Genomic DNA, 24,879 nt, shown 5'->3' with positions numbered 1-24,879 from the left:
TACTGATAGGAAACTATAAGTGCCTCTGGCGCTTGCTGTGATGTTGCGAAATAATCAGTACATCGGTTATAGTATTGCTCCGGATCGGAGCGAGGCGACGACTTTAGTTTTAGATAAAATGTAGCAAAAAAGGCACGGACGACTGTCGACAGTCTACTAGTGACAGTGGTGTAGTCTCGAGTCCCAATCAACAAGTAGCATTGTGTTGAGAGGTGTTCAGTTTGACAATTTATCCATTAAAAAGGTTATATTGACAGCTCAGTTGTATCCAGCATGTAGCCAAAATTTAAAACTGAGAAAGAATAGTAACATAATTACCCGATTTTAACCAGCTCAGCCATGAAAACTCCCGTAAGCCACGAACCATACACGCCGTAGGGAACGACTGACCATTGAAGTGCTCGACCATGACCGTGATGACCATGTAGACAGGGAGTTAGGCGTAGAGTAATGGATAAAAACAAACGCGCGTAAACTCTAACCGGATGACTGAAAAGATGACATCATCGATCCGCTCATTGGCTAAGTGTACTGTCTATCCCGATGATATGACCGGAACTGGTAAATACCCGGGGATATGCTAGGTATTGTTAGTGAGAGGAAAAATGGTACGATCCTTCACATTGTGAAAACAAATCATCAAACGCGTCAACACTTTTTGATTGGCACTCTCATTGATACCCCCGGAGGTCGTTCAGTTGTGAGTGTTCCAACATATTCAGACTATCAGCACTATTCTTCATTTATTTGGTCCAGACAGGGTTTATGCCACCAGGCTCATCGCATACACTGTGTTGCATGCACAGACTACGGCCTACCACATCACATTATGTCGGAAGCACTGGTATTCTTTATCAATGGTCGACAGGTAATGTAAAAAGACTCATCGTTCATGCACTGTACTGTGGTCGTTGTAAACTTTTTAACAAAAGTATATATCTTCATCAACAATGATACCACATATTATTAACAAGGGATTACCTATTTGTTGTATTGTTTCCGAAATTGTCAATTTACTGTGGCTTTCGTTGGGCGTATGTGTACACATGTACACAGTGGACTCTTTTATAATTATGGTATATGTGTTAGAAAATGTCGTTAGGACTCTGATGAATACGAATGATGCAAACGTTATTTGATGATACAGGACTTGATTCTAAATCCAGTAAAAATGACAGACGTTTCGAGTTAACTCTTTTTTAACCTGTTAGAGATAACCTTGCGTAAATGGCACGATGTTCAGTTATGAAGAGAAGGAAATACCTTTAAGCATTTACTTCATTTAGTATTTGACCTCCGTAGCGGAGGATACTATAATATCAATGCTTAAGTTACAGCACCCAGTACTCCCATCGATCGCGACCGAAGCACTAATAGAGCTCTGTGGGGATCAGATGGGAACCAGTGTATATTCTATAGCCGTAGGCATGTACTACTTTTGAAAGTACATTCTTTTGTATTTGAAAGTACATTCTTTTGTATAGACATGCTGACCTCAAAAAAGATACACCCATGTTTATTTTAACAAAAACCACACTAAAAAACACACCCACTTTTACAGTGTCGGTCATTACTAGTGTCGTGTCGTACACACATAGTTATCTTCCCTCCACCTCTAGTTAAAGAACGATGAAAACGCAAAATATTGGTGATTTTATTTCGTTTTAGAGACTATTATTTTGAGATGCTATACGTATGGCGTTTAATAATGATTAATTCTTTCTTTTCCACCAACAACCTTTGACCTTGAGCTTGAACATCCTCCCCGCCCCAATAATAGAAACACTTTGCATTCAGACAGTTTTTCATGGCCTCTGAGCTACATTATGATGTGAATCTGACAAGATGGCAATGGTATGTATGGTTCAATACTCTGACTTCATTTTGCAGTGAATATTTCAAAGATTCTTAAAGCGTATTTTGAAAAAAGTTCGTATTCACTCATTGCAATTGTCTGAAGGGTGCCGCACCTACTTTACCAGACAATCAAACTCAGTCCCTGGTGTGAAGTGATTGTGCCCGTTCTCAATTATATGAAATGTCGGTCACCATTGGTTTTTATCTGTGTCATTACTATTGTATATTTAGTACCCGCCGGACCAAGTCCGGGACGGGGACTTATGGCTGGGGTTCCATCCGTCCGTCCAGAGCCGTTTCTTGGAGATGCTTGGACCAATTTTTTCTATGACATATATGTGCATATCCATTTTCGTCGTGATGCAATCCGATATGGCTGCCTGACAGCAATTTTGTTGGCGCAGTTTCCATGTCCAAAGCCATAACTCAGACTTGCTTGAACAGACCCCCTCCCTGTACCCGACCCAACCTTTATTGTTGAATGGTTTATTCCATCACATCATCTTGAAGAGTAGGCATGTTCCATGTCCAACGAGCAGACACAACATATCTAAGTCTGTTTGATTTAGGTTCACAAGTGTTGTTGCGTGATCAGAGTAGTGATATCAAGAAAATGACAACAAAAACTGCCAGTTCCTTAAAACCCAATCATAGTATGGGAGTATGTCATGTTCATTGACTTGTACTATTTTAAATCGTTTAAACGCCGTGGTAATTTTGTAAAAGGAAAATGGCAACTAACAAATTGCCAGTCTTTTATTGTGTTTTGTCAATACTTTGTTTTTCTCTCTTGGTAAATTGTACTCCGTGAGTGTGGTTGGGGCCAAGGCCTTAACTCTTTGAACAAACGAGCAATAGCAATTACTATTGAGAACTTACTGTAAAGAGCTGACCTTGATGAATGAGCCAAACAGCCCTTTGTGCCACCCTATGGCCATGGCCCTATGAGATACCGGTCACCATAATCTGTTATCTGACCTTGAAGTCATTGCACTCCCCTATTGAGAACTTACTACAAAGAGCTTACATTGATGAATGAGCCATACAGATCTGAGTCTGACAAGGTGACACTGATAGTATGTACTATCGCCTTGATATTTGGTTATCTGCCCGGGGTGCAACGATATGATCAGTACGACGTGCAGCGGAGTGCTGGTCGAATATTTTTTTTAGTATATGTCACCTGGGAATTCATTTTCATACAAGGAATTTTGTGTCGGGAATTTTCAAGATGAATAAAACTGATTTTGGTACAAGAAATGTGATTTTTCTAGATGTTACATTTATGTTCAAATAGCACTGGATTAGTATATTTGAACGCATTGTTGCGTGGTCAAAACAAAGCCGTGATTCAGTCATTGTGGTCCCCACAACTGTATTCAGGATAAGTTCAGAACGTTGGGTTCTCATAGTACACATGTTACGTGTACAAAATAGCAACGAGGCCATTAAAATAGACCGTGTGATGCTGTATATCAAGTGACGTGTTCGCCATAGGATCGGTTAGTTTCAAGAGCGTAGCGTTCTTCCAAAAATCACACGCTGTAAGTAGCGTGAACTGTAGTTCGGGTTTCCCATTGTTTTCCAAATGGTATCTTTAATGTGTTATTTATTTCTTCCTATCACATGTACAGCCGTTACAGTACAGATTGGAATAACAGATTCCGCATCCACTATTTCCCGTGAGACTTCACCACAATTTTTTTTTTTGCGATTTTATCATTTTTTCTCTCGAATATTTTAAAAACGTTTAGGGTTGGCAGTAAAAAAACTAGGTAGCGTTGGTTAACCGGAACCAAACAGTTACGTTTAGGCTTTATTATATGTCATTTATATTGGACCACCCCGTTATTTTCCTGTTGTAGAGTCCGACTGGACTTTTCCCTTACTAAAGGCTGAATTGCACAGAGCGACAAAGGTAGAGAAGTAAAAATCGCCGAGTAAAAGATATGAATTAATGAAGCTACAGCTGTAAAATGTAACTCGGTGAATAAATGTATAACGCCGTGAATTGAAGCAATGAAGTGTTACTAAACAAAACTGAAACTTTTTAAGATATGAACATGGCTTATGTGTTCAAAACATCGGCAAAGTAAAGTTGACAAATAAACTTACTCACAAAAAGACGCCGTGCGCATTCTCGGAATGTGTTGAACTTCGTAGAAATGCCATGGTATTAAAATCTACGAGACTACGTTGATAGAAAACGACGCGCCTCTGATATTTACATAATTTTGCATATTTTCTGTTTACTGAGACATTTTGACGATTCTGTTTCGTTTTATAAACAGATCATAGAGAATTCTCCAGATCCTGGAACAAATTTGCTGAACTATCTACGAAGTGAGTGTATCCTTAAAGTTCACCACATAATAGTTTCATTACTTTCTTGTTCTTCTTATTACTTGTGTTATCTAGTTTGTCTACAAATCACTTCTTGTACTTACAATATCAACATTAAAATATACGCACTGTTTTTTTTTTAACTTAGCTGGTTGAGAATTCAACCAACATTTACTGTGAAACCGAATTCGAACACAAGGTGAGATATGCTGATTATGTCAGAATAGCCTATAGAATTACATTACACCCTCACTTCTTGTCTCAGAGTTGATTTCAAAGAGCACACCAAGTGGCGAACTATAACTCGTTTGTCTTTTGAATTCTGATAAGGCAAGAATAAGTCGTACACACACATACACACACACACACAGACAGACAGACACAGACAGACACAGACAGACAAACAAACAAACAAACAAACAAACAAACAAACAGACAGACAGACAGACAGACAGACATGGACACACTGACACACATGAATAGACATAGATACACAGACAAAGACACACAGGCACATATATATTATAACATCATTATATCAGTGGCGCAATTCAAAAGTTCGATCTTCGAATTCCTTAACCTTTGAACCCAGTACAGCTGACTGGAACAAAGTATGGATGTGGAGAAGGTGGTTGTGGTGCATGTACTGTTATGATATCAAGATATGACCTGAGGACTGAACAAATCATGTATCATTTTTTCACAATATAGTGTTACACTAGTTTTATCAACAGTCTGGTGTTTAAAGACATTTGTTAGTCAATCACATACAAAGTCCATCGTATTTCTTCAACGTTATTTACCATAACCATTCAAGTTCCTTCTATTCTTAAATCATATAGGGAAGACGTATGTCATTTCATTATAATTGACATACTGTTGTTTTAGAGATATTGTAACAGACAGACAGACAGAAAGACAGACAGACCGTCTTAAACAGATAGACTGACTAACAGACTGACTGACTGACAGACAGACAGACAGACAAACAAACAGACATACAGACAGACAGACAGACAGACAGACAGACAGACAGACAGACAGACAGACAGACAGACAGACAGACAGACAGACAGACAGACAGACAGACAGAGAAAGTGGTAGCATAGTCTTAACTTTAAAAAAAGTGAGAAGGAGAACATTCCATTATAGAAGTCTGTGTCAAAATCTCATTGGAAATCCACCCTTCCTTTTAAGAATGCAACTGTTAAAAATGTTATTACCAGTTATCAAATATAACTGTGCACAGAAAAAGTTGGTACGTGATGATTGTACAATTGATTCTTAATGCTTCAGTCATGAATCTGTGTATGCATGTCTTGTACCGATATGTGCTGTGCATGGAATGGCTATAACTACAGTCGAAGGCATTGGGAATGCCAATAAGTTACACCCAGTCCAGGTGAGGGCATTTATTTTCATACTGAATTCTGTGTGTTTCTTTGTATAGGTATACCAGTACATGTTTTACATGGCCCGATGGAATTTACAAAGAGGAACACCACTTCAGTACATAAAGGCATTTACAAAGTTTGGAAACTATGGGTTCTTTTGAGTTATTTCATTAGTTTACATCATTTACGAATATGCGCGCGATTGCCTAGAAATCCCGAGTTGAACTTGTTCCATATCCCATTGTTTCTGCAGACATTCAAACACAAGAGCTTAACGTAGTAAACATCCATGACTCCTGAGTGCTTATTTCCCTCAAGTGAAACAGTCATAAATATTTATGTTCTCCTATCACATATGCAGGTTTCTGACTCCCATGAGGCAATGCGTACCAATGTCATTTAGTAATCCTGACAATGAATGAATAACATGTTTCAACTCGAACCGTTCGTAATATAAATGATATGTAAATGTTGATGTAGACTTCCAGAATCCACAGTTCACCAATATACCTTTATTTCTAGGAGTGGCATTTCTTTTGAATTCTAAGTCTTTGTTTAGTATACCAGATTACCCTGTGATCAATAGTATACACTTGCTACTAGTAGGTAGCAGTAGCACAGCGTGAGACAGGCTAAGAGATACAGTTGGTCGAACATTATTGTACTTTGGAACAGTTAAAACGTTGTAGAAAGTTGACCTCTCAATCAACCCCACCACATTCATCCTACCGACGACACCTCCATGTTGTCATATCGTAGTAACATTAACTTCCACTTTCTGACGTGTACAGGAACGTCTAGCCAAAGCACACGGATCACAATGTGGATTCTGTTCTCCTGGTATGGTGATGTCAATGTACACGTTGCTACGAAACAATCCTCAACCCAGTGCCATGGAGATAGAAGATGCCTTGCAAGGAAATCTGTGTCGATGTACAGGATATCGACCCATTCTTGAAGGGTTTCAAAAATTTGCAAAGATTGAAGTAAATACAAATAACTTATTAATTTATAAACATTAAATTAATTGTTCTAATTTATTTAAATGGTCGCTTTCAATTCTCAAATTATTGTCCGAATCATTTCCAAGAAATGTTGATATTTAATATGACTTTGATATGTTACCAGTTGCAAAGCATGTCTTACTATATACTCATCGTGACCTTGGAAAATGTAGTGATACTATCTACGACATCTCGATACCTGGTCCATTTACATTGTTCAGTCAACAAAAAGAAAATTTCCAACATCTAGCTGTACCTTCATACAATGTTCCCTCATTATCTATACAGGAAGGATGCTGTGGAAATAGTGAAAACTGTTGCGGTCAAGCGAAATTTTTCTCTAAAGAAAATGGCGACGTAGTTGATGATGTTAAAGGTCATACACCTGACAATGACGTAAGAAGAATTAGTAATCCAGAATCTCACCGCTGAGGGCTCAATGTGCCTTTATAGAGTATCTTAGCTTTACTGAGGGAGTCAGCAGAAATAATATATTTATGGTTGCACAATGAATATTCGTGACTCCTAAGTGCTTATTGCCTTCAATTTAAAACATCTCTAATGAATATGATAAATCATAGTTTATGAAGGTACCTTTATTTCCCGTAGTCGTGTCTCCTTTTAAAGACGATAGCTCTATGACACAACTTTTTGAACTGGCGCGTTCGCCATTGTAAGACCTTCGTGTCGCGACAATTGAAATTATTTGCATACATTGAATTTTACTGAATTTTTAAAAGCTAAACATACATATTCATCATATTCACTAATCAAATAAACCTTTCTTTCACAATTCACAATATGAATTCTTTACTGTTTTTATTCAGGTTGGAATTGAACTGTATGACAACAAATTTATACCATTTGACCCATCCCAGGAACCGATATTTCCTCCAGAACTGATGGTAAGGAAATTTATCATCATTAAATATGTTTTTGGTGAAATGATACCAACACATAGTGCATATTTTGTACAAGGACTTGAAGGCGATATAAATCACAATTTTAACCAGTCATTTTTTTAAATACTAGCACACAACATATCTTTAAGTCTGTATTTTTCAGTGTAACAATTAATATTTCATCTCTTTATCATCAAAGTTAAACAAAGACTACCATTGTAAAAGTGTGACTTTTGCAAAGAATGGATTAGTTTGGTCACGACCTACATCGTTACAAGAACTCCTTCAAATCAGAGCAAGAAACCCTGTTGCTAGGCTGGTATCAGGCAATTTAGATATTGGTGAGTGCTGTATGATATCTTTGATAATCATATATCTGTTTGTATGTATGTATGTATGTATGTATGTATGTATGTATGTATGTATGTATGTATGTATGTATGTATGTATGTATGCATGCATGCATGTATGTATGTATGTATGTATGTATGTATGTATGTATGTATGTATGTATGTATGTATGTATGTATGTGTGTGCGTGCATGTTTGTGTGTGTCTCTCTCTGTCTGTATGTATGTCTGTGTCTGTGTCTGTCTGTCTGTCTGTCACCCTGTTGTTCGTCCATCCGTCTGGCTATCCATCCGTCTGTCTGTCTGTCTGTCTATCTGTCTGTCTGTCTGTCTGTCTGTCTGTCTGTCTGTCTGTCTATTTATCTGTTTGTTTGTCTGTCCGTATTTGAGACTTAATCATTTGTTTTCATATCTAGGACTAAAGTCTATGATAACTGGAACCATCAATCCCACTGTAATATGTGTTACACATGTACCAGAAATGACTAACATTGAGATAAGTGGAGATGGAGTAAAGTTCGGAGCATCTGTTACCCTGGCAACTATAAACGACTTTTATAGATCAAAACTCTGTCAAGGACAAAGTATGTTTACCTTTAATTATAATATGTGAAAACGTTTCTGTATTTTGTCCTATAATTAGTAAAGTTACTTGGTAACAATTGATATGGCTAACTTTATATGTTCGCCTCGACAAAACATTAGAGTTGTGACATTTCTACTTTAAATAACCTATGTTAAAACACGTAAATATGTACTGTACGGTCTAATACATGTGGCAGTTAAATGTATTATTCCATTTTGTATATCCTGTGTAAAGTTTGAGTTTCTATTCTTTTTATTTTATAGAAAACTTTGTAATAGAATAACAAATTTCTTTGTTGGTTTGAATTAAAAGTTAAACGTTTCTATTTCTAGTTTTTAATTCTTCTGATTTTTTTTTTATTTATTAGGTTACCAACTTGGCTTGTTTGTCGCCTTTCTTGAAATGGCGAAAAGTTTTGGTCAACAGACACGGAACAAAGCGGTAAGTAATCTACGTTAGTTTTACTGTACTGTACTGTACTGTACTGTACTGTACTGTACTGTACTGTACTGTACTGTACTATACTGTACTGTACTGTTATTTAAGGCCTAGAAAAAACATTTGGTTCCAATTATGCTCAATTTTAGAACAGGTAGGGTAGGTAGATTTTTTATTTTATTTTATATATTTATTTTATTCATATGTGAGTTTCTAGTTCAGATAGTTTTTCCATATGATCTCTGTATTATTGGTTTCTTCCGATCAGATGTTCAGCCTTTGTAGATTGGATGAACAGTTTCATAATGTCATTTTAAGTTGATTTCACTTTTCCCATCCATTATTTCTTGCAAAACTTCAACATTTTCATGATCTTATTATTTTTATCTTGCATATGTAAAATGAATTAGGGGCGGCAGTGAAAAACTAGGCGGGGTTAGCTAACCGGGACCAGACAATTATTTTTTCAGGCTTTAATTGTAATAAGCTGATCCTACCACCACCTAGAGGTTACCTGTAACTATGGAATTTGTCAATCTGATTGGAATCGACAAACAAAAGCTAAACCTTTAAAAATGTAAACTTCTTTCGCCTTATAATGTTAAGAATTCGTGTTATATTCCGTAGTATATATCATGAGAAGACAATATCTAAAATTGGCTTGATATCACGTTCAAGTAGAAAGTAATGAAATTCCCGATACAAATTTTTCACGAGATTTTTGTATGCTGGCAAGCCTATAGTGAACGGATACAATAACATATTTCTGTGTTTTTGTTTATCTAGGGTATTGGAAGTCATGTAATGGCTGCTAGCCCTTTATCAGACTTGATTCCTATTATGATGGCGGCAGGATGTTCACTAAATATCACATCTAGCAATGGTAATATAGTTAATGATAACCAGGTGCAAGAACAAAAGCCTACTTGTAGTCTTGAAGGACTAACACTACTACACTATTTCAGCTATCCTAACTGTAGCTAACATGTAGTCTTGATGGACTAACGCTAGACACTATTTCAGCTATCCTAACTGTAGCCTACCTGTAGACGTAAGGAATAATGCTACTAGTACTACACTATTTCAGCTATAACTGTAGCCTACCTGTAGACTTGAAGGACTAATGCTACTACACAATTTCAGTTATCCTAACTGTAGCGTACTTGTAATCTTGAAACACTATCGCTACTACACTATTTCAGCTCTCATGACTGAAAAAAAAATCTATGTAGATCTGGTCTAGAAAGGCATTCCTACACAGGTGGTCGAATACGTAATTAGTCATGACATTGTTTAAATAGCGCAATCAGGTCACATTGTAAAACCATCATTAATGTGTCATCATGAGAGGTCCGGTATGGGAATGAGTTTTATTCTATTTTAATTTATGTCAATTTATGCGCATGCGATCGTGGTTGGGTGTGCTTTAAATGTTACCATGTCTACAGACTGTGTGCCACGTTGAGTTGAGCGAAAATTCAAATGGCAGTTAGGATAGCTGAAATATTGTAGTAGCGTAAGTCTTTCGAGACGACACTTCGAGACTACAGGTAGGCTACAGTTAGGATAGCTGAAATAGTATAGTAGTGTTAGTCGTCCAAGGTAGGCTAGCAAAAACATTACTTTACTTTAAGCCATTTCATATTTTGGACGATTGCCAATTATTTTTAGTGAATGACCGCAATTATATGTCTTGGAAAATGAAGCTATCATTTCGTAATACACACTAGCTAATTCTATAGGAGATTTACGCTGCGTCTTACCACGTGAACAATAAATGCAATCCTGGCCACCAGTCACACCACACGTCAATAGTGTATTGTGTACGCCTATATTATTATCTCATGTACAGTTTCACAGAACCAGAAGTTTAGACAATTTACATTAATTCCTAAACAATTAAAGTTACATATCTATCACCATTCAAATTTTTTCATTTATTTACTAACTACTAATATTCTACTTTTCATTACAGGGCCATTGCGGGTCGTTCCGCTGACTTCCGCTTTCTTCACCGACTACCACGTGACAGCCATCGAGCAAGATGAAGTATTGGTTTCAGTAACATTTCCGTTTACAACTAAGGTTGGTAATTTCATACACGCTCTGTGATCAAAGTGTATAGTGACACACACCTAATCGGTTTCCAACGTTGTGATTCGTCAATTCATTATCACGTGGTAACTTAAAATGACGTAACAGGTCACCATACGGGCATCATCACAAACTCTATATAAAATGAATGCCTCACGTAAGGTATGAATATTTTGGACCGTTGCTATAAATATTCTTTAAGTAAACATTGAGTTTCTTTGATATTGTATGACTGTGTACACAACGTTTAAGTGTTTAATCGAAAGATAAATGATATCAACGGTCAATTTCCAACTTAAGATGAATGTTCAACTATAATAACGTGGGTGTCACATACAGTTGAATTGATTAAGTGTATCGTAAGCATCAAGAGTTATGAAGTGAAGTCTGGATTCTTATTACAATAGGGAACTTGCAATCCAAACTGAGCATGCTCAGACACAAAGTACTATGGGATTATCTGTGGTTATCATAATACCTAATCTGGCACTACCGATAAAATAAACCTCCCACAATGATCAGGGTGACTATGAATTGATTATTTGTGGTTTGCAAGTTCCCTATTACGATTGTCGTTCAGTTGATAAAATCCGATGTATGTTATGTAAGTTGAAATGTGTGCATGGTGTAAATATCAAGCTTAGTTTAGCAGATGCCAAGGTCAAGGTAAATGTTAAGTTAACATACGTTAATTACCATGAACGTTTGTAATTCCTGGAAAATTAAATTAACAATTAAAAGTTTACATTTGAAATTTTGAAATTCCAGAACGAATACTGCCATGGTTACAAAGTCCAAAAGCTGCTTCACAGACGGGACGACAGTGTTACCGCATTGAATGCTGGGATGTATGTAGCATTTGAAGATGATCAGACCACACTAAAAAATATCAGACTGTGTTTTGGTGGCGTTGGTAAAACTGTGAAAACGGCAACAAAAACCACTAAAGCGTTGATTGGCAGGTAAATACATATACATATTATGGGTCGTGATAAGGTGCCAGATGGTTAACGGAGCCAGAAATGGCAAAAAAAAGCGTTAAAGAGCATGTGAAAATACACGCACACAACACACAACACACAAATAAAAAACATATATATATATAATGGGGTCCTGATGATCAAATGGTTAATTAACGGAGCCAGCTTGAAATCTACAGGTTGCAGGTTTGACACTATTCCAGATGCTATCCTTAACGTCAAATCTCTTCTCCCGTCTAGCTTAACGGGGTCCTGATATGAAATTTCAAATTCAAGGAAAGCCACCCACACATTCATTACCATCACATGTTTACTAATCTATCACAGAATTCCGCCCAATAATAAGTTAGTGTTTATAGGGAACTGTTATATAATATCCAAATATGGTATAAATTTGTCAGGTCTTGCCGCTACTTATGCCTTGTTTGAAAGCTAATGGAAATGATAGCTGTATCACAGTGTACATCTATTGGTGCACGAAATAATGTCAGGCAATAAGTGTTTTACTATATTCCACAGGCTGGCATATTCTTCCAATAGTCGACGAAAATAACGTATAGGACGTTGTGCTACGTGAATGTTGACCTCGGAAATGTAGAACGTGACTAGTACCTCTATATGTAAATTGAAGTCAATATGGATGAATCGTCCATGCCACGTGGTACGATATTAGCAAATCACTGAAGGCTATATGGAATGATGTATTATAACATTTTTTGTACAATGCATAATAGGTATTGGGACGAATCTCTCCTCAATGATACACTTCAACTTCTGGTCGGAGAACTTCAACTTTTAGGAGACAGTGTGGAGTACAGACGTTCACTTATCCAAGGTTTCTTCTTCAAATTTTACTGGTATGTCTTCAACGAAATAGCTTCCACAGCTGGGATTGATAACATACCACTGAACGTCCGTAGTGCCATCGAACCACAGACAAGACATCCACTTCAAAGTAAACAGAGTTACCAGGTTAGTACAGATTTCGTTCTGAAATACTGACTATTTGACATTTCGTCGCTGATAACTGTGGTAAACTAAAAATGAATGAACCAGGTGTTATGTTAGTAAATGCTATTTATCCAATATCTTTCTTATTAGAAAATTGCTAGTGGAGAAGGAAACAGTGACCCGGTCGGCCGTCCTGTTATGCATCGTTCTGGTATTCAACAAGCCACTGGCGAGGCTTTGTATTGCGATGACGTCACACAGGAGAAGGGTAAGTATTTCGTTTACGTACCTTAAATTGAGCCAAACATTTTGATATAAGTAATGTGTTGACATACCTCACTTGATATTACCAAGTTTGCAAATCTGTATGTCAATGTATTAAGGTGAAAAAGGAATCCCAAAGCACGAGTAGAACACTTCTCTACGACCACTACCTCCTCCTCCTCCTCACCACCACCACCACCACCACCACCACCACCACCACCACCACTGTCGTCGTCGTCGTCGTCATCATCATCATCATCATCATCATCATCATCATCATCATCATCATCATCATCATCATATGCAATCCAAAACAAAATCAACGTCCTCTAAGACAGGTTTAGCAACAATGCACAGAGTCACTGATTGTCAGATGTCAATTCTACGTACGGGCGTGTATCAGAGATTGCTTATGGAAATTTGGAAAATTTAATAAAACAACAACTTCACAGTTTCCTTCTGATTTTAATTATTATTTCTAAGTCATTCAGACAGTATAATTATGAAATAACAGTAGCATCAAAAACTCATACGTACTGTTTTTTAAATTTAAAAAACATTAACAGACCAGACCAAATTTTTTTTTTTAAGTGTTATGATAAACAACCAGATTTAAGGACTATCCTTGTCTTGGAATTATTTTTCTGCAGGTGAACTACACATGGCTTTTGTCCTCAGCATCTTTGCTCATGCCAAGATCATGTAAGCATCTTTTGTCTCTTTTGTAATATAATATTAATATGACAAAACCCCATGACGCGTGAGTATGGCAAGCCGTTCTGGCCAAAAATATTATTTTATTTTAGCTATAGTATTTTACATTTTTCGTACTTACAAACTAATTTTAACCGTTTATGTACTTTTATTCCATGTTCACATTATTTTAATTCAAACAAGTTTTCATTTATTTGAGATTATTGTTTTATTTTTCGTCAAACCAGAATTTTTTTAAAGGATTATATATGATTGAAAGTCAAAATATATTTTTTGTTAAAGTTTTTTATTTTTTACCTTTTTTTCCAGATCAATTGATGCGACCAAAGCATTAGATCTGCCAGGAGTAAAGTGCTTCTTAAGTGCAGATGACATACCGAGGGTCGATAATGTGTTCGCTCCAAAGAAGGTTGTTTCAGTGTTCTTAATCAAAGAGCATCTTTAAATTACTTTTGAAATATTTTATAAAATACAATTACTAAAATATATTTGCAGTGTCAATAATCTCACCTGTTGTCCTGTTTTCTTGTAATTACGTCATGCGTAAGTTACAGTCAACTTCAAAATACCATAATTCAAATTTGAAGATCGTGGTGTATAGTACTGGAATCGGAAAATGACTGCTGTTTGTACTTTACTTCCTTCAACAGGTTGTGTATGTTGGTCAGCTGGTTGGCGCAATAGCTGCAGAGAGTAAAGAAATCGCCGAGAGAGCGGTAAAAGTAGTAGAAGTCAAATACGAACCTCTCGAAGCTATAATTTCGATCAAGGTACAAGAAGAAAATAATTTTGGAGGCAAAGTTGTACAAATATCATGATGTCGAGTTGATTTTTGTAAAGTTTGACAATATACTATAATGCAAACGCATAGATATGAACTTTTAGGAAATTTGAAAATACTTCTCGTACTGTTAAAAGTACATTCTTGGATCCTTCAGTTCCTATATCGTGGCCTGTTGTTAGTATCCCTTTGTTTTGAGTTATCTCATTATAAACCACATACCTTGCAGGATGCCATTGCTAAAAATTCAGTTGATCCCGATATTTGGAAATATGAGACTGGTGATGTGGAAGAAGAATTCGAAAGGAGTGATCACGTGATGGCAGGAGAAATCATGCTTGGAACGCAGGAACACTTTTATATGGAGACAACGAGTTGTATTTGCCGACCCCGAGACATTGACGAAATGGAAGTTATTTGTACTACACAATGGCCACATTCATTACAGGTGAGGATATATTTATATGTTCTTTTTAAAATGTTTTTTATTACCTATATTATAAATAAATAAATATATAATAAAGAAAGACATCATATTACAAGACTTAGAAAAAAAGAAGAAACAAGAAGGGATATACAAAAAGAAAGAAATGACTTGCATCAAAAGATGGTGATCTTCTAAATTAAAAATTGACAATATTTTCATATTCATTTTTGCACAAATTGATGCAAGGGTAGCAACTTCATTTGATGAACACCAAGAGAAAGAGAGAGAGAGAGAGAGAGAGAGAGAGAGAGAGAGAGAGAGAGAGAGAGAGAGAGAGAGAGAGAGAGAGAGAGAGAGAGAGAGAGAGAGAGAGAGAGAGAGAGAGAGAGAGGGAGGGAGGGAGGGAGGGAGGGAGGGAGGGAGGGAGGGGGAAGGGGCGGACAGACAGACAAATGTTTATGTGTGTATTATTTACTCTATATACATAATTTCTCAATTTAATTTTTTCATTCATTCTAAATCTAAGTTATAAAGTTTGATATATTTTGGTGTAGATGAATGTTGCTGCTGCCCTTGGTGTACCAGCTCATAAAGTGTCATGTAAAGTCAAAAGAATTGGTGGAGCCTTTGGTGGAAAGGTTAATCGACCCAATGCGTTTGCTGCTTCCGCTGCAGTGGCTGCTAGAAAGTAAGTTATCAGAGTTTTAAATGTGTTAAAATGATAGATTAATTAAGTCCTGTGATTTCAATTTATGACCATGGTATGATGACCATGGTTCTTGAAAACAAAATACATACATACATACATACATACATACATACATACATACATACACACTTACATACATACATACATACATACATACATACACACATACATGCACACATACATACATACATACATACATACATACATACATACATACATACATACATACATACATACATACATACACACATACATAAACACATACATACATACATACATACATACATACATACATACATACATACATACATACATACATACATACATACATGCATGCATGCATGCATGCATGCATGTATACATACATACATACATACATACATACATACATACATACATACATACACACACATACATAAACACATACATAAATACATACATACATACATACATACATACATACATATATGCATACATACTTACATATATGCATGCATACATGCATCCATCCATCCATCCATACATACATACATGCATACATACATACATACATATTACGTACATACATACATACATACATACATGCATACATACATGCATGCATACATGCGTCCATGCATCCATCCATCCATACATACATACACACACACACACACACACACATATATATATATATATATAGATACCTACCTACCTACCTACCCACATACATACATACATACATACATACATACATACATACATACATACATACATACAGACAGACAGACAGACAGGCAGACAGACATACATCCACACAGACACACACATACACACAAAATTAAAAGTTTTATTTCAATATATTTGTTTCGTACACACAGGTTAAATCGAACTGTACGTGTAGTTCTGAGCAGAGATACCGACATGAAAGCAACGACACGACGAGTTCCTATGATGGCCAAATATAAAGTTGGATATACAACTGACGGTCGTGTGAGGGCACTTGACATATCTATTATTGGTAATGCTGGTGGTGACAAAACAATTGGAGAGCCAATAGAGGTAGGTCAAAGAGATATAAATATCACCACAAGAAGACTGGATGGGCTACACTGAAACTACACTGAAACGGCTTCAAAATTTCTGATTAGTGTTCAACTAGTAATGGAGTATGATTAGGTCAGCATATACAGTATTATACATAATGTATTGAGGAACTTCTTACTGGTATGTCTGTTTTTGAGTGAATAGTCTTCGCCAGAACAAGAAATTACACACACACACACACACACACACACACACACACACACACACACACATATATATATATATATTTCATCGATAGATAGATAGATAGGTAGATACATAGATACATAGATAGATAGATATAAATTAGATAGATAAATAGATAGATAGATAGATAGATAGATAGATAGATAGATAGATAGATAGATAGATAGATAGATAGATAGATTGAAATGAAATGACTAAAGCGTACACGCTACGTACTAAAAAAAGTTCAATTTGATTTCATATCCAAAAGCTATTAGTAAGTATTGTAAGATGTTGAATCTTGACTCAAGGGAATTTATGAAGCTCTAAGTTATTTTATTTGACCATGTAACTTCAATAACGTATGGTTACTCATTGCAGGGAGTGAAGCAAGCAATCTCCGCAGTTGACCAGGTATATCGTATTCCACACTTCAGAGGCACTGGTGCTGTGTGTATAACTAATATTCCTCCCACTGGTCCAATGCGTGGTTTTGGTGTACCGAGTGGTAATATGTTTTGTGAGACGATAATTCATGATATTGCCGTCAAATGTGGTATTTCACAAGAACAGGTAACGTCTTTCAAGTGTCGCCACGTCTTCAACCAGCTATATATAATCAATCTATGTTTTCTACAAAAATAAGCCAATTCTTAAGGCTTGCCTCAACGCTCGAAAGAAATTTAAATTAATAAAACCCTACCTATACTGTTTATGGTGCACATTTTATTGTGCCTATCCAGCCCACAATCAATGTAGTGCTCATGGCAATGCACACTGGTGGGAAATAACTTCCTCGGTGTAAATTCCAAGTTCCCGTGGATCATTAGTCTGAAAGACCCAGTCGTTGGTTAACAAAGTAATCACTTGCTACCCAGAGCGTATTATATATAGCAGAAACAGCGCCTGGATTTTTCAGGCTAGAAGGGCATAGATTTCCTCACAAAACTACAGACACTCGAGTTATTGAGAGCTTGTAAAAGTTCACCTTGCTAGTTATGGACGAATGAAACCTTTTCTCGAACCTATCTGAAATCTTGTCAAAATGACCACTGAACGTTGATTGTATGAATTTTAGGGAAATTGTTCAAAATGTCATTTTTTAAATGTAGAGTTATCTGTGTATGCCCTTTTAGTTTGGATAAGATTTCATATGATCAAGAATTATTTTCAAGAATTTACAGAAGAGAAATAATTTTATACTCTAATGAGATTTCTTTTGAATGGTTTTATTATCATTATTTCTCTAAATTACAACAAATGATAATATGTCATTTCTTACTGTTATCTATTTTATATTGTAGATGAGGGAAGTCAACATGTATTCGTGCCAAGACAAGTTCAACCATTTCAATCAGTTACTGAACCAAGTTGGGAATATCAGAAGATGTTGGGATGAATGTTTGCAAGTCAGTAATTTCCATCAAAGACGGGCCGCTGTTGATGCTTACAACAGGTTTGTAAACTTATGATATCACTGCACGAAAAGTCTAACTTTGTGCACCTTTTCTACAACTGTTTCCCACATGATCATCACGTGTCAAAGCTTATGGTAGTAGGGGATAAGGTACAAGTCTGATTGTCTACAGTCTCCAGGGAAGATATCACCGTTGGTATCGTAGATCAAAGGTGAAACTTGTACTTTTGTACTCACCGCATTTACACAACTGCTGTGCAAGATTTACTCAAGGTGTAAAAATACGATTTTCCCTACAAAAGTTCTGTTTTTGTAGGTAAATATCTACAAATTCGATTTAATGGTTGTATATTACACACATACCTGTGGGTATAATGGATTTCAATTTTTCAGGGAAAACCGATGGAAAAAAAGAGGAATATCAATTAATCCGAATAAACGGAAATGTGGGTTTCCTGGAGGATTTCTAAATCAGGTAATTGTGAAGAGTGACTGATGACGTGCACCCAATATGTAGCTGGTCCTTACAGTCACGTGATTTACTCTTTGATAAATCAAGAGATTATCATTTGAATCTGCACAAGCTGCAACTTGAGTTCGGTTTTGAAAAAGGTTTTGTTGAAAATAACCTACTCTTAATAGTATACACCTTGTATAGATGTATTTGTTTAGTCATATACAACAAATCCAATCGCACCCTAAAATCACTGTAAACTTACTGTAACAAATCGACCTATAATTCGACATGTACAGCGTCTAATTATTAGGTAGGCAGACAGAGAGACAAACAGAGAGTGAGAGAGAGGGAGACAGACAGACAGACAGACAGACAGACAGACAGACAGACAGACAGACAGACAGACAGACAGATAGATAGATAGATAGATAGATAGATAGATAGATAGATAGATAGATAGATAGATAGATAGATAAATCTATGTGCTCTTATAAAAAGTATGTCTATGGTGTACGCCCAGCATTACCTTTGAAAATTCAACAAACACTATTTTGCAGTAACTTTAACTGTTATTTCTATCAGGGTGGTGCATTGGTTCAGGTATATACTGATGGAAGTGTATTGATATCACATGGTGGTATAGAGATGGGTCAAGGCCTATACACTAAAACTATACAAGTTGCCAGTAGAGTGTTACACATACCTATAGATCGTATCCATGCCAACGAAACAGCCACTGATAAGAACGCTAACACAACAATTACAGGAGGAGGCGTTGGGTCAGATTTATTCGGCAATGCCGTGAAGGTGAGTTTATAATTCAGTGGGAGTTATTTAACATACATACACATACACATACACATACACATACACACAGCAATCAATCAACAAGCAAACAAACAAACAAACAAACAAACAAACAAACACAAAAACAAACCAACACACACGATGCCAGTTTGCAATTGAAATTCGTGGTCGATTGATTGCTATCTCTTGGATGTATCGTTTTCTTTACAGTTATACAATAAATTTGATTGATTCAAATTCAATTATTTGCTGTGAACACTACCCAACCGACTGCAGATATGATCTGTATTAATTATTAATCATGTGTACCTGTAACATGCATTATAAATAATTAATATACATTTAAACAATTCCACACATGGTATAGAGTATTTTATTCAATGGCAAAGAAAAATTTATATTTTCTCCTCCTACAATTATATTTCCATTAAACTCTAATCACAACCCCTTGACCAGCTGCAGCTGGGTCAGAGGTCATACAACCTTGACAAGCCCATGGTGAGCAAGGCCAGAGGCCAAAATTAAAAACCCATCTACAAGCCAACCACATAAGTATTAATTGTATGCATAAAACAAATAAACATCATAACATTTGAATTTATCCTTATAAACCTATAGATTGCATGTGAAAGTATAATGGATAAACTGCAACCTACTATGGCCGAAAACCCTAAAGGCTCATGGGAAGAATGGGTATGTAAATGTATCAAATATTTATATATTCGTGTGATGATGAATTTGTTGAACCGCTGTATCTTACGTAATATGCAGAGATTGAAAATAAGGGAACCTTCAGTAATTACCAGGAGGAGAGTTTGGGGAATAGGAATAGAGGTTCACATGTTACAAATCAGTTCTCGATGGAGGACAACATTTTATAAAATTGAATAAGCAGAGTGTGATATTTTACTTTGACTCATTATATCGTCTAATTTTGTATTATTTTTTTGTGAGTTTGGCATTCATTCAGGGCAACTAGTTGGAGTTAGGGTTAAGGTTAGGTACTGTTATGTTACGGGTCGTTTCCATAATAAACACACACAAACACACAAAACACAAAAAGCTGTTTTCGCAATCTAATTTGACTGCATATATTTGACCGTGTCAACTGTTACTCTATATTACAGGTAAAAGAAGCGTACGACAACCGTGTAGATCTCTCTGCAAGGGGCTTCTATAAGTAGGTCAATTGTTTGTAGTGTGGACTATATAGTATCTATAGTAATACTACACAGACAGGCAGGCTGGCAGACAGACAGACAGACACAAAGAAAGACTGCTAAGGAGATCTGGGAGAGACATTAGCATACAGAGTTGGAGGAGACAGCTGCACATGAGAAAGCTTGACAATAACATTCGACAAACAGAAGGGGTGGGGTTGGGACAGGTCGAGGAATACCCAGACATATAGTGAATTTCCCAACACCATTCAGCTTTTCTGTTTGATACAACCACACAGAAACCAACAGGAAATTGCATATGCCACACTTCAGTAGCAAGATAACATTTTATGTTAACCTTAGTTTAAATGAAATAAATCATTGTAACCCCATGCTAAAAATTGGGTGTCAGTGTTTTTCGTAGTATCAAACACAAGATAAAGGGCGCTTAAACTGTCCTTTGCAGTGTTCATTTGACTGTCTGTATGACATGTGTACTTCATTTCATTTAGACAAAATGTAGCAAGAAACTATACTCATTCAACCTAGCTATCTTAAAGTGTAGCATGTCCAGTTTCCAGTTGTATCAAACAGAAAAGCAAAAAGGTACTGTGAAATTTACTATAATAAAAATAGACAGGTGCGACAGGAGCTGTGCAGATATGTGAGTTTCTTTCCCATTGGTAATAATATGTTTATTATCACTACAGGCCACAGGCCTACGTGACCAAAAAATAATATAATACATCAAGCAGAAAGAGTGTAATGACATTAGCTGGAATAGAATTCCTCTCTTAAGTACATTGCTTTGTATATAAATTTACCAAGGTTTCTTAGTAATATTGCAGACTGCACATTCATTAAATTGAAAAACTTTTGACGTGTAGGAAATATCCAGTAATACTGAGGTAGTAAAGCTTCCCTCACTGTTTGATACAAAGGGCATACTAATAGAAAATGAAATTCATCTTCTATACCCTCTGAACATACTTCACATATTCTCTCAGTAACATCTAAGCCGCTGTGACGACCTTCCTGTATACGTAACTTATGACTCCCACATCGAATCCTCGCTAATGCATGTCTGTATCTTACATCTGAAAGCTGCAACAAATATTTTTCTGGTTCTAATACGCTCTTGAAATTACAGTATGTATTTAAAGACTCCTTGGAGCAAACATCAGAAAACCAATTTTGCTTATAAATATCGGATACGCGCTGACTGAACTCCGTTACGAAAGAAATAGTACAGCATTGTAAAATCTGAAATTGCTAGGTTTAAATACCAAGTCTCATCGCTTGACCATGAAGAGAGCCATCAGCGTTGACATTTGGTAACCGAACCAACTGATCATAATATATATAACACGGCTACCAAAACGCGTTTTCTCTTCTTCAAATTTAGACCCCCTGGTGATCCAATGAATTGGACGGAAAGAACCGGAGCAGTCGGTTACTACTTTGCCTATGGTTGCGCATGCTCAGAGGTTGAAGTGGATTGTCTGACTGGTGACTTTGAAGTGTTGAGGACAGACATTGTAGTTGATTGTGGGGATAGTTTGAACCCTGCACTTGACATTGGACAGGTAGATGTACAACTTGACTTTTGAACTACTTCCATATGCTAATTAGGCATAATTTCGTACTTGACAATGGCAGTATCTTTCGAAAAGAGAGATTTCATTAACAATTGTCTCACATCCTTATTTATGGTACTGTAGTGCTAAATGCGCATGCTCTTCAGCATTCGATATCAAGATCGCATAGAAATGGCAAACACGGCTGCTGCTATTGTTCTTATACATCAACTGTTGTAACAGTTAAAACACATAGATTTGTATTAATACAACCAAGAATAAAGCTGTGAGGAAAGTATAATGTAATTATTATAATCACAGAAAAGTAAGAAGACAGATTGGCAACAAAACACCGATAGTACCCGAAGAGGGATTTCGGTAGCTTTCGGTGTAACGTTGAAAGCGCAAGAGACCCTTGTAGTGTACCTGAGGCAAGGATCGAGCTGTTAATCCCCAGATTAACACGTCGAACAATAGCCATTACCAATCTGTCTTCTTACTTGTCTGTGTTATAATTGAACCCGTTGTCATTTCTCCATTTGATTCATATTAGTGAAAGTGTCTTTGAATGTGTGTGTAACATGTATCAATGATAGTTGTATTAGGTACAGACAGAATATTACAATGTAACACCCATCACAGACATGGTATGTTTGACGGAGACATTGCTTTAATGTTTTAACTTGTCAGACGTGTTTTTTTTACTCGGATAACCTCAACTGTTTTTGATGTTGAATATGACATGTCTGGTAATGTTGACTCATTATAATTATCACAGTTTTGAAACGTGGTTAATTTTACACTCGTGCAATTACTACAAACGTATAAATAGGCAGATACAATATCACTAAGCCGCATATTCAACCGGAAAGAACGCTGGTTCAGTTATAATGATCTTGCCTAGACTGCACTTTCTAAACAACTACGACCTCGGTTGTAATTTTATTTTGTGCTACTTTCTGTCAATTTGTAAAGATCGAAGGAGGCTTTATGCAAGGATATGGTCTATTTACTATGGAGGAAGAACGTAGATCAGCTGACGGAGAATTATTAAGTCTTGGACCAGGCTTGTATAGAATACCAAGAGTGAAGGATATACCACAACAATTCAATGTTCATCTGTTGAAAGGGTGTCCTAATAATCTTGGTATTTACTCTGCTAAGGTGAGATAAAACGTATCCATGAAAAAAACCTGTACAATAGTGACCATATAAATGAACAAAAGAAGCGGTTAACATGAACTTTAACCCTTTTTGGTCAATCGTGCACTAGTTGCAACTGGAACATTACTTTTTTGATCAGACAACCAACAATATATTCACTGAAAATTGTTAAAATACCAATAATTAGACATTGTGCATGTTAATTAGGGGTCGATTGCATCCAGACGTACACGTTGTACAGCAACAGATTGATATCGAGATAGCATTGGGAATCCTTATTTTTAGGTACGGACCCAATATCAATTTCACTGGATTTATTGTGTAGTATTATGTATACAGGTGCATAAATACATACACCCACAGTTGATTTGAATCAATATTGTTCTAGGTGTACAATATTTGAGTAAGTCATTATAGCTGACAAAACAATTTCAAATATTGTTCAGGTGGCAGCTTGTGCAGTTGTAAATGGCCCAAATCAGTTCAGATTCGAATTTAAAATGTAGGTGTGATAACAAGTGCCTGGCAAAGCTATTTAAAAAATGGATCCAGAACAAAGGAATGCCATTCTGTCTAATTTCCATGGCACTACTGATAGGGTAACAGCTAAATTCAAGAAGCAGGGTTTAAATCCTTGAATCTAAATGCGTTTGTTTTTGTTAGATTATACTACATTTACAATGTTATTATATACATTTTTTCAGAATGTAAGTGAACTGACTGTTTTCCTTGGAAGCTCTGTTTACTTCGCTACCAAGGACGCCCTCTATGCAGCAAGAGCCGATGCTGGTATCCATGGTGTAGTTAGACTAGACCCACCAGCAACAGCAGAAAAGATTCGTATCGCTTGCGTCGACCAGTTTACCAAGGATATGTGATGTGTTCTACAATATACTACATTACAATAACATTGCATTCATATCTTTCGTAATTCTTCAAATAGAATGCTCCATGGTGATCAGATTGCTTGAAAATAGAAGTTAGCAACCAGAGTTTTTGACATAATTTGCAAAGCAGACTCTTAAAAGGGTATATGTGTATTTCTTGTTACAGTGTGATAAATAATTTGGTTTACTTTGTGTTATCAATGATTATAGAGCAGTGGGGAATTAAATATGTTATCTTTTTTATTGGCACATGCTCTACCTAACACTTGATCCACGTTCTTACTTTATAGCAACCTTATAACCTAAAGTTATTACAGTAAACATTATTGGAAAGTACTTAGGTTAGCAAATTATTGCACACATTA

The 24,879-nt window shown here is 36.3% G+C and overlaps 1 protein-coding gene across 1 annotated transcript; it reads left to right on the top strand.

The window, feature by feature from the left end:
- Positions 1-829: 829 nt before the first annotated feature.
- On the top strand, positions 830-24,505 carry LOC144439859 (xanthine dehydrogenase/oxidase-like). The gene is made up of 30 exons (XM_078129095.1): positions 830-868; positions 4,149-4,206; positions 4,793-4,889; positions 5,497-5,602; positions 6,386-6,580; positions 6,887-6,994; positions 7,426-7,503; positions 7,700-7,841; positions 8,267-8,434; positions 8,804-8,877; positions 9,661-9,757; positions 10,850-10,959; positions 11,737-11,930; positions 12,683-12,920; positions 13,050-13,167; positions 13,814-13,865; positions 14,187-14,286; positions 14,528-14,647; positions 14,888-15,106; positions 15,640-15,773; positions 16,655-16,835; positions 17,427-17,618; positions 18,350-18,501; positions 18,856-18,937; positions 19,502-19,726; positions 20,345-20,419; positions 20,854-20,906; positions 22,292-22,472; positions 23,439-23,627; positions 24,332-24,505. Exons 1-30 carry the CDS (start codon positions 830-832, stop codon positions 24,503-24,505), a joined length of 3,951 nt encoding a protein of 1,316 aa, XP_077985221.1.
- Positions 24,506-24,879: the final 374 nt, after the last annotated feature.

The sequence above is a fragment of the Glandiceps talaboti genome, chromosome 9 (genome assembly GCF_964340395.1).
Source record: "Glandiceps talaboti chromosome 9, keGlaTala1.1, whole genome shotgun sequence".
NCBI lineage: Eukaryota > Metazoa > Hemichordata > Enteropneusta > Spengelidae > Glandiceps > Glandiceps talaboti.
Note: the sequence above shows the minus strand (reverse complement) of the source record. Positions and strands in the feature narration are given on the sequence as shown.